Below are 13,147 nucleotides of genomic sequence, written 5' to 3'. Positions count from 1 at the left end.
GGGCAGTGCAGGCTCAGCTCAGAGGGGCCTGAATGTTCAGCAAGCCTCAGGCCCCCCAGCCCTGGCTTAGGGCTGGAGACAACAAGGACCTCCTCTGGCTGACAACATCCAGTGCACCACACTCTATTCTTAATAACATCTTTTATTGATTTTGTAAGAAAAAATAAACATTTGTTTGACAGTTAATGCTTGTGCCAGCGCCTTCCCTCTGAGAGTGCATGGAATACACACTTATAAACACCCACCAAGTATCTGGAGGGAGCACGCCAAGGTCAGTCTTAGGTGTTCCAGAAAAATCTACCTGAGCCCACCCCAAGGAGTAGAAGCTGGATTCCTGTTAAAGGAGTGGCCCTGATTCGCCTAGAGTTGGTTTGATGGCTCTCCTGGGAGTAAGTGGAGGAGCCAGGGGGTGGGGGTGGGGAGGCCCTGGAGGCTACAGAGATGATGGATTCTCATCAGAGAAGCAATCCTATCTGCTTGTCAGCTGGATCTGAATTAAAACATCTGTACAGCTGCTGGGTGTTGCTGCTTAAAAGGGTTTGTGATTCTTGGTAGTATCAGAATGTACTGAGTTCGGCACCATGGCACCGCCCCACTGGGCCCCGAGCCAGGAAAATAACAGATTAATATTTGGAAGCAGAAATTACCCACTACTGGGAGACTGATTAGGTCCCTGATCTGAGCTTGTTCCATAGATGTACACACAGGTATGGGGCTCTGGGCTGCAGGGAGAAGAAGCAGGGCTGAGCCTAGGCCCTCCCAACTCTGACTTGCAGGTAGAGGGTGTGTGTGTGCACGCGCGCGTGTGTTGTGATAGGAGGAGATGTAGGGGCTAAGGGCAGGTTTCAGCACTCGCTACAGCTCACTTCCTCTCCTCAGCAGGACACATGTCCTTGACCCATCCTGAATCAGGCTTGAACAGAGGACTAGCCCCATCAGGTCTCCAGAGGCACTGGATAGAGGAGCTGCAGCACAGTGGCCTCTTAGCAGCTGTTGCCCTTAGTGAGGAGGGCTGTGTAGTGGAGGAGGGGCACAGGCTCCATGGTCTTGGTACTGAGTTCTGGGCCTGGGTCAGGGGCTGCCTAGGACTCGGGTGCCAGAGGCCCTGCTCTTATGAACCTCACAGGAGAGGCACAGAGAGGAACCAAGTGTTCCTGGCTCCCAGCAGCCAGCCCTGTGTCGCAGGGAGCAGCTATCCTGTTCTTGACCCTTTCGCCTGACTCCTATGGCTCCTGGGGCTGTGATTCAAGTCCCTTGTCCCTCCATGCTCTTCCAGCCCGAGGGGTCCCAGCTGGCCAGCCCTGAAGTCTGAGGGACACCGGTGCTGTTTGGGGCTGGTGATGGAGCCTAGCCAGCCCGAAGAGGCTCTCCCTCCTGCTCCAGTCAGCACCGCCAACGCCTTGAGCTCTCCTTCTCACGTATGCAGGTTTTGGGACGTAAGGCTGTGGAAACAGGGCACAGGAGGTGTGAGTTACACTGCCCTTGAGAACAACTATATACCTGGCTGGCCATTCAGATAGGTGGAGACCTGGCTAGGCCTAAGTTCTGGGCACCCTGCCTAACCTATCCCATGCATGGAATGGACTCTATCATGCCATCCTCAGGGCCTTTGCCTATATTATCAGATGTCTTTTAGGACTCAGCTCAAATGCCACCTGCCCCATGGAGCCTTCCACTTGGTTTTCTTTCCTGTTTCCCCACAGTGTACCTTCTCTCTTGACCACAGGGAAGCTACTCTGGGACAAGAGTGAAGGGGAAGACGTTTTAGGTGGGCAGGGCAAGGCCAGTGTACTTGACTTCCTCTCCATATAGACCAAGCCTCTGACAGGCATGCCCAGGGCAGAGGCATGCCACCCACCTGGGTCAGCAGTGGCTGGCTTCCTGCGAGAGGTGGTGATGACCTGGTTTTCATTCATCATTTGTATGTCCTGGTCTTCCTCAGGCTTACTGCAGAAGGGGAGACAGAAGGCGCATCAGGCCCCAGACCACGTCCCGCCATCCATCTTCATTAGGGCTGGTGAGGGGCATACCTGATGATGGTGTGTTTCTCCTGGTGACAGAGGTCAGTGTCCTCGGCAAAAAGGATGGTGTGGTGGGGCACGGTAGGCTCACATGTGGGTAGGATGCCCCCAACCACGTGGCTCACCATGGCAAGAATGCCATTGTACACCAGCAAGTCATCCACCAGCAGCTAAGAGACAGAGTAGGAGTGAGGCCCAGGCACCCTCCCACATTTACCCCAACCCTAGCAATGCAACCCAAGCCCAAGGATCTCCCCCACACTGGCAGGGAGGGCATGTGTTGTCAGCTTGGGCTGCAGATTTGGAAGTTGAGGCTGGGGGATGTTCTCAGCACTGGGTGACCAAATGTAGAGATGAGGCAGACTCAGTCTCTATCCCCCACGGCTTTGGATCATTTCCAGGCCATTTCCCTGCTCTCAGGACCAGGTACTTCCAAGGTTATAACTGGGGATCGAGACTAAACTGCACCAAATGATAACTGCCCCAGCCTAATTTCCAGCAAGCACAAGGATCTCCCACACCAGCTAGTGGAGACTCACGCCAAACTCCTTCACCCCTCGCTGAGGTGTTTTCGTGTAATTCCACAGTTTGATCATAGACACAGTGGTGGGCAGATCGAAAATGACATACACTCGGTTCACCTGTCAGAGAGCAAAGCTAATTGAAGCAGCTGTGTTTGGAAGCAGAGCTTCGGGCAGGGCCCAGACACCAGGGCAGGGAGCTGGGCCCCACTCTTCACGTGGGAGCCTGGCGGTCTGTTGCTTCTCTTCTCCTCAGAGCCCATTTTGAGTCAAGTCACGTGTAGTTGCGTTTGGAATAAACTGCTGAGCTGGCTCTGGAAGGGCCTTCGGCCTCCTGCTGCTGTGGCTCTCATTTAAATACTGGCAGAGAATTGAGGGCAGCCCTGCCTTCTGTTCATCGGGTCAAGCCCAGGGACAGTTTCCACCTGCAGAGGCCAGGAGCTTCTCGCCACCAAACAATGTGCATGGTGCTGACCCATTTGTCCTTTCCCAGGGTTTCTTCCAACCCATGCCTGCTGGGGAATTATTCAGTGACTAGCACCCAGCCCCAGATTAGCAGCAGGCTCCACATCACAAAGGGGCCACTTGGAAGGCCAAATAAAGAACTAAGTGTGAATGAGCCCGGCCTGCAGCATGCAGTGGCCTGCAAACAGCGATGGCTGTGTGGAATCCTTCTGCTCAGACCCTTAGATTCCCACTAGGAGTATGGCAGCAGCCAGAGGAGAGCAGTGAACTCTGTTTTAGGCTGGAGTCTAAGGGACACAGGGCTGGTGTAACCCTTTGTAACAGAGGATGGGGCTGAGGAGTTGGCCCTGTGGTCTTTGGGAGTTGTTCTCTCTTTTAAGTGGAAAATGTCCATTTTATTATACACAGTTACATGAGCAGGAAAGAATCCCACCATGTTCTGAAAATAGGTTCTGGCTCTGAGGTGGAGGTGCTGATGGCCTACACCCTCTCCTGGACCTCCCTCCCTCCTCTCTGGGACGATGGATCAGGCCCGCTGCAGGGTTTAAGAGCTGGAAAAGGCAATCAGCGTAAGAATGGATGACATGACCAACTGGAGCTATAGGGAGGGCAAGGTGGCCACACTGTGGCCGTGGGTAGTCATGTAAGGAGCAGAGACAGGCAAAGGAGAGGAGGCATGTGGACGATGCCAGGGTAGAGTGGGCTGAAGGGGGCTTTGACAAAGAGAGGCAGCAGATGCACATGAGGCCAGTGGTCTCTGTCCTCCAGCACCTGTAGAGAGACTCCTGACTTCAGGGTTCCTGGAGCTCCTCACACATCTGGTGTCTGGTGCCTTTTTGGGCAAAGTTTTTAGAGTGAGACAAGGGACTATAGGCCTGGAAGGGCTACACCCACAGCTGTTAGCCACAGCTGCCCCTCTCTGATGGCTCTCAAATGTTTCAGCTGTCACTGGGCCAAGGGCAGGCACCTATCCAACCCCAAGGCCAGATACCTACCAAGCCAGGCAGGATGGGAGCCAACCACATGTGCCTGCCATCACTGGTGTCGTTGACTTGGTCGATAAGCTTGTCAGGGGTTCTCACATCCCCACATACACCCTCTAGTGCATTCACACTGTCTGGAAAGGCAGCAATATCTGAGGTGGAAGTTAAGCTGTCAGAACCCAAACTCATACACTTAGCACAGTGCGTCACCCTCAAGTGTGTGGAGCTGTCAGCAGTGTGTGTCAGGAGATGCTGGGCTGGAGATTTCCTACCCTCTAGCAGTGTGGGAAATGACAGTGAAAATAAATGCATTCTAAGAAAATGGGGTTGTGGCCAAGGGGATTCATCTGTGTGGGGCTAAGGGGTCAAAGTCAGAGGACCACAGGTGGGCTAGCTGGACATAAGGGGTTTGCAGAAGCACAGGTAAAGCCCCGCTGGGCAGGCAGGTGACTCTGGCAGGTCATGACCTTATCAAGTTTGCCACCCTGGCCCAACAGGAGCTGACTAGAGAAGAGACCTCAACATGTGTGTGCAGAATCTGGGTTCAGCTCTGTCCCTGTGACAGGAAATCTCAGGCCAGCCACTGGACCTCACTGATCCTGTCACATCACCTGTACTGAAGCATAAAATGTCTCCAAGATGGGCAGGGGAGCCTCAGAGGATACTGGCTATAAGCCCTCTTGGTGATGATATCAGTGGAACTTTTTATTTAGTTCCAGGAGTCATTCACTAAGTTATGAGGAAGACAATAGCTGCAGAGACTCCAGGCCCCAGGCAATCACAGGATGCTCTGGGGCCATGCCTTTCCTTACCTGAAGGGCTGCTGCTAAGCAGGTGACACAGAAGAGAGGCAAGAGACGTCTCAGCTTTACAACTGGGCTGTGTGACCTCAGGCAGACAACCTCTCTGTCTCAAGTTCCTCCCCGGGACAATTAAGATTCCAGAATGTTCTGTTCACAAGATTTCTGTGGAGTTCATGGGATAAATTCTAGCAGTGCCTGGCACAGAAGGAGCCCTCAGGAGCCATCGAGTTTAGAGGGCTGTTAGCTAACAGGAGCTCCTGGAGTCGGCACTGAGGTAAACTGTAAAGGCATCCATGAGTCCTTTGCTTTAGTCACGGTCATTCCATATGACTGAGGGCCTTGTACTGACACTTCTCAGATTAAGTTCCAGAGGCTGGCATTTAAAAATATCAGTCGCCAACAGAAATGTCTCAGAAGCCTCCGGACCAACCAACAAGCTCCAATGGGCACACCGCGAGCAAAGGGTCCAGTTAATACACTTCTCTCACTGAGTTCTCCTGCAGACTTAGAGCCTTTAGAACACCAGGTGCTGTGCTCTCTGAGAAGGGCCTGTGAATCTCCCACACTCTCAACCATAGAACTCTGGTCTTAAGAGAACCAGATGCAGTGGCCTTGGCAAGCTCTAAGGGGCCAGTGACAGCCCTCCACGTTGCCATTACCGTCATCATCAGTACCATCACGATCATCACCACCATCATCCCAGTATCACAACTACCTTAATTATCACCACCCCAATCCTCCCACCACCACCCCTACCACCCACCAGCAGCATCAGATCTTCCCTTTTGTTTTGCATTTTGGGACAAGATCTCACTAAGTAGTCCAGGATGGCTTCAAATTCACAGAGATCTGTCTACCTCTGCTTCCCAAGTGCTAGGATTAAAGGCGTGGGTCACCATGTCTGACCTTCATGGTCTTCTGAAATAGGGCCTTGCTATGTAGCTCAGGCTGCCCTCAAAACTGTATTGGCAATTTGCCCTCCATAGGCAAAAATCTTCCTGCCGCCACCTCCTGAGTGCTAGCATTATAGGCTTGGGACCCTGCCCCCATCACCAGCAGCATCCTCTGTGCCAGCTCCTGCTCCCAGTGGAAAGGATACTGTTCTGGGACAACGGGATCCTCTCCCCATGCTCATCATACAGCTCCAGCCCCGTGAGGCCAATGTAGTAGGGATCTCCCCAGCTGGACAGCAGCTGGAACTGGAAAATGACTGTGTGTGTGATTAAGGAAGAGAAGCTCCGAGTGCTGGAGAAAGCCACACAGTGGCGGATGTGATGGGCTCTTCTTGTTTGTTGATGGAAGAGTCCCCCAGAGATGGATGTCTGTCAAAAGGAACACAGCATCACACTTGCCACACCGCCTGCCCTGGGCCCTGGGAGGGGACGGGAAGCAACAGGAATCCTAGGAGCAGACCATTGGACAAAGGATGCTGGGACTACTCTCATCTCGAGCCTCAGTGTCCCCAGTTATGAAATGGTTAGAAGAAGAAACTTCCTTCCTCCTCTGTCTTTCAGGTTCACGGGAACAAGCATGTTGAGGACAGGGAAACAGCCTCAGGCTACAGCAGAATGATTCCTACGAACAAGGTCCGCAGGGCAGCACCTGCCCCCACCCAGGCTTCATCTTCCCAGGCCCCAGTTTCTAGGAGCAGGAGTGGAAGTCCTGAGTGCAAAGACACACCCCAGGCAGTCACAGGCAAAGCAACTGCTTCCTTCTGGACCTGGACCCTTCCACACAGGCAGAGGCGAGCTATCTGTCCTCTCTGACTTGTTTCTTTTAATTCTAGCTTTTGGATTTCTTTTTAATTTTCTTTTTCTTTTCTCTCTCTCTCTCTCTCTCTCTCTCTCTCTCTCTCTCTCTCTCTCTCTCTCCCTTCCTTCCTTCCTTCCTTCCTTCCTTCCTTCCTTCCTTCCTTCCTTCCTTTCTTTCTTTCTTAAGAGACAGGGTCTCATTATGTAGTCAGGGATGGTCTGGGAAGGTCTCATGATCCTCCTGACTCCTCTGCTATGCCTGGCTCCTGCACTTTAGCTTTCACGGCTGGGAAGTGAGGCTGTCACTGTGACCTGCTCCCAGGGCTGATGCTCTGCTGGCCATACAATGAGGTCACACTGGGAATGGGGGGTGCTCTTACTGCCTCTGTCCCTGCCATCTCCTTGCCATGCTCCTGAGTCACCTGTCTCTTTTCCAGCCCCCCTCAGCTGGGTCTTTTGTGCCACCTCCACAACTCCAGTCTTCCACAGGGCAGATGGGTCCCATGCTGCTACTATGTCCTAGTGACACCTTCATTAGTTTCCCTTTCCCTGTGTGGGCACTGGGCTGCTGGGCTCTGTGCTGGTTGGGAGAAGGATACAGCCACAGGGCATGAGTGGGGCCTCGTAGTCCATGCTGGCTCGCTCCAGGCTCTTCGCATCTAACCTGGAAAGAGACCAAAACAGCACTATGAGCCTTCTGCTCCAGAGGCTCATGAGACAGACGCTCCTCAGCCACGGACTACAGACATAGCAGCCCAGGGGAGATGCAGTGTTTGTATAGGGGCAGTGGAGGACCTAGCTCTTTTCTGTTACAGACCTTTGCTAGCCTTAAGAGTACCTAAAAGTGCAGACATGTTTAACTCAGACATAGATGCAGACCAGGACGGAGTGATGAAGCCACTGTGCAAGCCAGGCACTTGAGTGGGGCGTGCTCTGGGGTGATTCTCTTAACCACACCTCCTGCTCTTTAGAGGGACCTGAGGCCGGGAATCTTAGGGTTAGGTGCTGCTGATGGGGCAGGATGCCTGATAGGTCATTTGGATGGGCAGAAGTCTGAGGAGGCCTCTAATGGCGGTCAGACTGGACACAGTAAAAGCCCTGGAGTGTAGGCAGGATGGGGATGCAGAAGAGAAAGGGGAACAATAAAAAACCCCCAAACAAAATCAAAACCAAAACCCAAGTGCATGGGCCATACTGGCTCCGGGAGAGAGAGCCCCGGCTCTGCCGTCTCCTCCAGCTCCTCTCTATAGACCTCCCTGGGCTGTCTTGAGCAAGGGCATGGTTACAATTTTTACCACTGGGGAGTGGGAGTGGGCTCTTTTGTCTCCCTGTTGTGGGTTCTGGCACTCAGACACTGGGGACTGTAGATGGGCAAACCTCACTGGGTTATGCTCTGATGCTGGAGCAGCCTCCGGGACGCCCAGCAAACGTTTCATCTGCTCTTCAGGGACCAGGGCTGGGGAACAGGAGCGGCCTGGAGGCAACCAGGGGTGTTCTGGACAATAGGCCCTGAGGGTGCACACACATGCAGACCCAACCCCTCACCTCCTGCTGGGTGCTGGTGGTAGCCGGGTCTGTAGGTAGTCCCCAAAGAGGATTTCTTGTGCAAAATCAAAATGGCAGTTACCAGGCCCCTTTCGGATGAGAAAGCCTTCTGCAGGAGACACGCACAGGCCATCCAGGGACACATGTGCGATTTTAACCTAGCAAAGGAGACACAGATTACCAGGCCAGGGAAGCCTGAGTTCCAGTGACAGTTACATTCTACTTTGAGCCCAGTGACTTACCTATGTTCCCCATGCATGCATTTCAGGGGGGTGAAGGGACTCCAGACACCAGTGGCAGGGACCTGTGGCAGTGCTGTGCAGGCCTCCAGCTCTCTCCACCTCCTTCCCCACCTGGGAGATGGGCATAGGCTCCATCTTCCTACTTTCAACACTTGCTAAGTCCTTTCTGGGTACATAGCAGAGATCCAGCTGGTCCTCCTCACAGCCTCAGGGCTGACAGGTAGTGGCACTGTGCTCGCCGAGAGCTTACTGAGCACATGTGCACACTCACACACGTGCAAGCACGCACACACGCATGCATATACTGTCTAGGCAGGAATCCTCTAGCCATGCTACTAGGATCTGCCAGCAAACTGCAAAGACATACAAGCCTTCTGAGGCCACCTGCCATCCCTGCCTTCCCACTAGCAATCGAAAAAGAGTGTGGGCTTCATGCTTGGCAGACCAGACTCTAGCTGTGTAGCCCCAACAGAATGGCAGACTCTTTCCCAGCCTTCCTTGGAGCCCTTGGAGATGGGGCAGTAGAGGAGGCAGGGCAAGAGCCTGATGAAATGAGGTGTGCACATGAGCCTGCCGACAACACCCTCCCCAGCCAGTGCTCAGTGGACACAGGCCTGCAGCTGACAGACAAGCCTGGCAGTGTGGGAAGGGCACGCACAGTTCCAAGAGAAGCAAAACCCTGCAGTTCCCCAGGCTGCCCTGGGCTGCTGGCTATACTTGCTGTGTGCAAAGGAAATGCAGCTTGCTCTCTCCCTGGGTATCGTCCCCCCACCCCCTCCATTGGAAGGTTCTGGAGGATTTATGCTCCTCTCCAGCACCCACGCCAGCCATTCATCATGCTGCCTTCCTGACAGTGGACTCCGCTCTGCCCGGCTTACCCCTCGGTAGGTGTCCTCCGGAGATTTATTGTAGTTCCAGAGGCGCAGGCCAGCAATGCTTTGGGCTCTGTCAAAGTGGATCATAACCACATGGTCCAACCCAGGGGAAAAGGGGATCAGCCACATGTGCTCATCCTCGGTGGTGATGTTCATGCCATCGATTAACCTGCAGGCAAGGAGATCGGGTCAGCAAGATGGTGGGAAGCCTTTAGGAAGCCTGCTTCCCTCATCCTGCTTTGCTTTGGAAGGTGGGAGAGCAGTGAAGTCGAGCAATGCTCAAGAAGGAGCTGAGAGACACTCATCCTCAACACTTCCACAGAGACAGCTGTGTCCTCCTTGGGAATCCCTCAGCCTGGTGACCCCAGGGTGGGAGACTTCTGCTAAAGATGAACATTCTGTGTGTCAGGAAGGCTGGACGTAGAAATACGCTCATCACAGAACTGTGGTGCAGGTACCCTACCTAGGATGTGCCGTGGTTAATGGGATCAAGAGATGTCATAGTATGGCCAGGCAGGCAGACCACAAGAAGCAGGGACCAACTGCAAGCTGGGAATGAGGTCATGACCTCAGCATCAATGCTCAGAAAGGGTGCACTGGGGGTGGGGGTAGGGCTTTTCTCTGTTGCCCAGATGTTCTGCAAGCTGTGGAGGCAGTTTGCTGGAAGTGCATCCCCTCTCTCTTGGCGAACATCAGGGAACCTGGCAGACCTAGGCCAGGGACAAGTGCCAGAAGAGGCACGATTGTGATGAGCTAATCTGCTTGGTAGCCACAGGTCTGCGTGTCCCAGGGAAACCCTAACTAGCAGGAGGGATTTCCAAACTAGTTACCTCAGCCCCTCTGCATCTGTACCTGCCTCAGCCTCTTTAGCCTGGACCCAACCTCTGTCCTCTGTTGTGGCATGGCCACTTGAAGACCCCGACTCAGAGATAATCAGCCCCACCCCACTCTACCCTTGAACCCTAAGGACCTTGAGGACGTCTGTACTGTGAGCAACTCTGGCTGTGGCCACAATTCCCATATCTAAAAATCAACTTTTCCCCTTACCATTTGATAGTTTGAGGTTTAGAATAAATCTAAGTGTTCATCCATGGAGGTAAAGCGTTCTCTCTCCCGTGCTCTAAAAGGCTGTTATTAAATTGATGGATGGTGTGTCTTACAATTGCTGGCATGTTAAAACTGAGGAAATTCAGCAGGCTGACCCTGCTGTTTGTGAAGGAAGCTGGCTGCTCAGACTGCTGTTTCCTTCCAAAGCAATCACTTCTGTCTTGGGGACTGGGTGCCAGCAAAACTGTTACAGTTTGGGAGAGGGGACACTGGAGATAGATGGCAGACAGGCTGGTGGCAAAACAAGTCTCCTCCTTTGCAGTCACCTCCTGGTTCTGCCCTTCAGAGACCCAGTAGCAACAAGCCTCTTTCATGTGTAGATGGGGGTCTCTAAACTCTGTGGCCACCATTGGGGCCCTGTCATTGCAGGGATATGGTAGAGGACAGATGGGGCAAGAGAGACAAGACCTGGGCCATCCTGTCATATCTGAAGGCTGGGAAGGGGCAGTTGGAAGTAGAATGCTTGCCAGGGGGCTCTGGTTTCTATCCCCAGAACTCCAAACAAACAAAAACTAAATATTGCAAACAAATACATAAGTGAGCACAGATACTCCCAGAATCTGAGATCACCAACAAGGATAAAGGATGGCTTGAGGCCAGGCCCCATGCCCAGCAGTAAAGGGCAACAGAAAAGGTGCTCAATACCATCCTTGCAGGTTCTTGTCTCACGTTTTGCCAGGACATTTTTTAAAGCCTTACAGGTCCTTTGCATATACATCGTGGCTCCCAGTTTAGTGCTTTTATGGGATCCCTGTGTGTGCAAATGTGTGTCTGTGTCTGTGTCTGTATAACATTCTTATGTTTTTTCTTTGGCCCTTTCCTTCTATTTGTTTTGTTCTATTCCCATTTGTTTGTTTTTGTATTATTGTCTTATTTTATTATTATTCTTTAGATTCCTGTTTGTTTTTTAATGAGACAGAAAGGGTGTAGGTCCTGATGAGAGAGGAGGAGGGGAGAAAGTAGGAGGAGTTGGGGGAGGGAAACTATAATCAGAATGTGATGAATGAAAAACATGTTTTTATTTTTCAAGACAGGGTTTCTCTGTATAGCTCTGGTTGTCCTGGAACTTGCTAAGTAGCCTTGAACTCAAAGATCTGCCTGCCTCTGCTTCCTGAGTAATGGAATTAAAGGCATACAATACCACATCTGACTAAAAAAAAAAATCTACTTTAAATAAAAGAAAAATAGGAAAACAAACAAACAAAAAAGAGTTGGTGGTATACTTCTATAATCTCAGTACTTGAAGGTAAATCAGGAGGATTTGAACTTGAAGTCCTGTTGGTACACACAGAAACCCTGTCCTAAGAAAACCAGAACCATGGAGGTGAGGAGTGCTCCAGAGTGAAGAGAGCCTATAGAATGGGGACAATGTTTGTCAGCTCCATATGGCAGGATTAAAGAGAAGAGATCAAAATGGCCAATAAAGATTTGGGGGAAAACAAAACAAAAACAAAACATCATTCCTAAGGATCAGGGAAAACTGCTTTGAGAATCCATCTCACCCTGTCAAGAAAATAAACAGCAACCAATGCTGGAGAGAATATGGGGAATGAGGGCCCCTCATTCCTGCTGTTAGGGGTCACAGAAATCATTATGGGGGATTTTCATACCCACTCCCCCATAGATCTACTACCTGGCCCAGCTCTAACTCTCCTGGGTTTAAGTCAGTGTTACCATGAGATACATGCACATTCGTGTTTACTGCTACAACATACAGAGGCAGCACAACGGACTGAGTCTAGGTGCAGTGCATACACATAATGGAATTTTATGCACCCATAAAGAAAAATGCAACCATAAGGTGTTTACAGGAAAACGGATGCAACCAGACTTAGACTTCTATGTCTGAATGTCTTCTAGCTATGGAGCCTAAAGCTGTGTGTGTGTGTGTGTGTGTGTGTGTGTGTGTGTGTATGCATTTATATTGAAAAACTAGAAAGGGTTTCACTGGAGGGAAGGAAGGGATCTTAAGATGGGGATAGAGGGGTTGGGGATTTAGCTCAGTGGTTAGAGCGCTGGCCTAGGAAGCGCAAGGCCCTGGGTTCGGTCCCCAGCTCCAAAAAAAGAACCAAAAAAAAAAAAAAAAAAAGATGGGGATAGAAGCATAATAGAACACTTGGCAGCAAGCGTGGCTTAACTGGGAGAAAAAGGGACGCGATTGAGAGGGTACAGGGAAGGATGGTTGGGGGGAGGAGTGAGGACAAAGTGTGATGACATGTGTATGAAGTTGCCCTAATGAAATCCAATTTTTTATTCTAACCTAAAACATAAAAATAAATGAAGGAAGGAAAAGTGAGAGAAAGAAATTTATTGAAGCTTGAGGGCTTCTCAGACCACGGCACACTTGGTTACTGGATCTTAGCTTAAGTACAAAAACATTAGGAGGGCCATCTGGTGGTTCAGGCAGCACTACCCACAATCTAGATGTGACAAGGTCACTGAGGGTGGCTTTGCCCTTTCGAGTGCTCCCTGGTCAGAGATGTGCACAGGAATGTTTAAGGGTGACGTTAAGATTGGGCTAGAGGCTGTCTGTGATCTGTGGGGTGTCAAGTAGGTGACGGGGATGCTCAAGCTGGGCAGGTGTGGGTTTCTTCTGCAGCTGAACAGAGGTAGCTTATGGGGTCAGTCTAGGTCTGCCAGCTGACCTGCCAGAGTCTACAGCCCACAATGACCCCAAGCAGTCCGGCCCGCAGGATTGAAGGCCACAGTGAAGGGACACCTTAAACGGACCGCCAGGACTAGGGCTACAGTGTGACCACCCTACTTCCACCTGTAGCCATGGGGATGATTATCACAGATCTGTGGATACTGAGGCAGAGGAGGTGCCTGACTCA

General features: G+C 51.7%; 1 protein-coding gene across 11 annotated transcripts in view; it reads right to left on the bottom strand.

The window, feature by feature from the left end:
- Positions 1-124: 124 nt before the first annotated feature.
- The window catches only part of Katnip (katanin interacting protein), a 166,565-nt gene continuing 153,542 nt past the window's right edge, over positions 125-13,147 (bottom strand). For all 11 annotated transcript variants that reach the window (XM_039082889.2, XM_039082891.2, XM_017589397.3 and 8 more), the window contains 9 exons: positions 9,210-9,375; positions 8,090-8,247; positions 7,144-7,208; positions 5,893-6,003; positions 4,003-4,142; positions 2,561-2,662; positions 2,031-2,191; positions 1,859-1,947; positions 125-1,442 (listed from right to left, as the gene is read on the bottom strand). In XM_039082889.2, coding sequence (XP_038938817.1) covers positions 1,384-1,442; positions 1,859-1,947; positions 2,031-2,191; positions 2,561-2,662; positions 4,003-4,142; positions 5,893-6,003; positions 7,144-7,208; positions 8,090-8,247; positions 9,210-9,375 — 1,051 coding nt within the window. In that variant the 3' untranslated portion in view covers positions 125-1,383. The remainder of the gene's footprint in view (positions 1,443-1,858; positions 1,948-2,030; positions 2,192-2,560; positions 2,663-4,002; positions 4,143-5,892; positions 6,004-7,143; positions 7,209-8,089; positions 8,248-9,209; positions 9,376-13,147) is intronic.

Source organism: Rattus norvegicus, chromosome 1, assembly GCF_036323735.1.
Source record: "Rattus norvegicus strain BN/NHsdMcwi chromosome 1, GRCr8, whole genome shotgun sequence".
Taxonomy (NCBI): domain Eukaryota; kingdom Metazoa; phylum Chordata; class Mammalia; order Rodentia; family Muridae; genus Rattus; species Rattus norvegicus.
The sequence above is the reverse complement of the archived record's forward strand: the minus strand, read 5'-3'. Positions and strand labels throughout refer to the sequence as shown.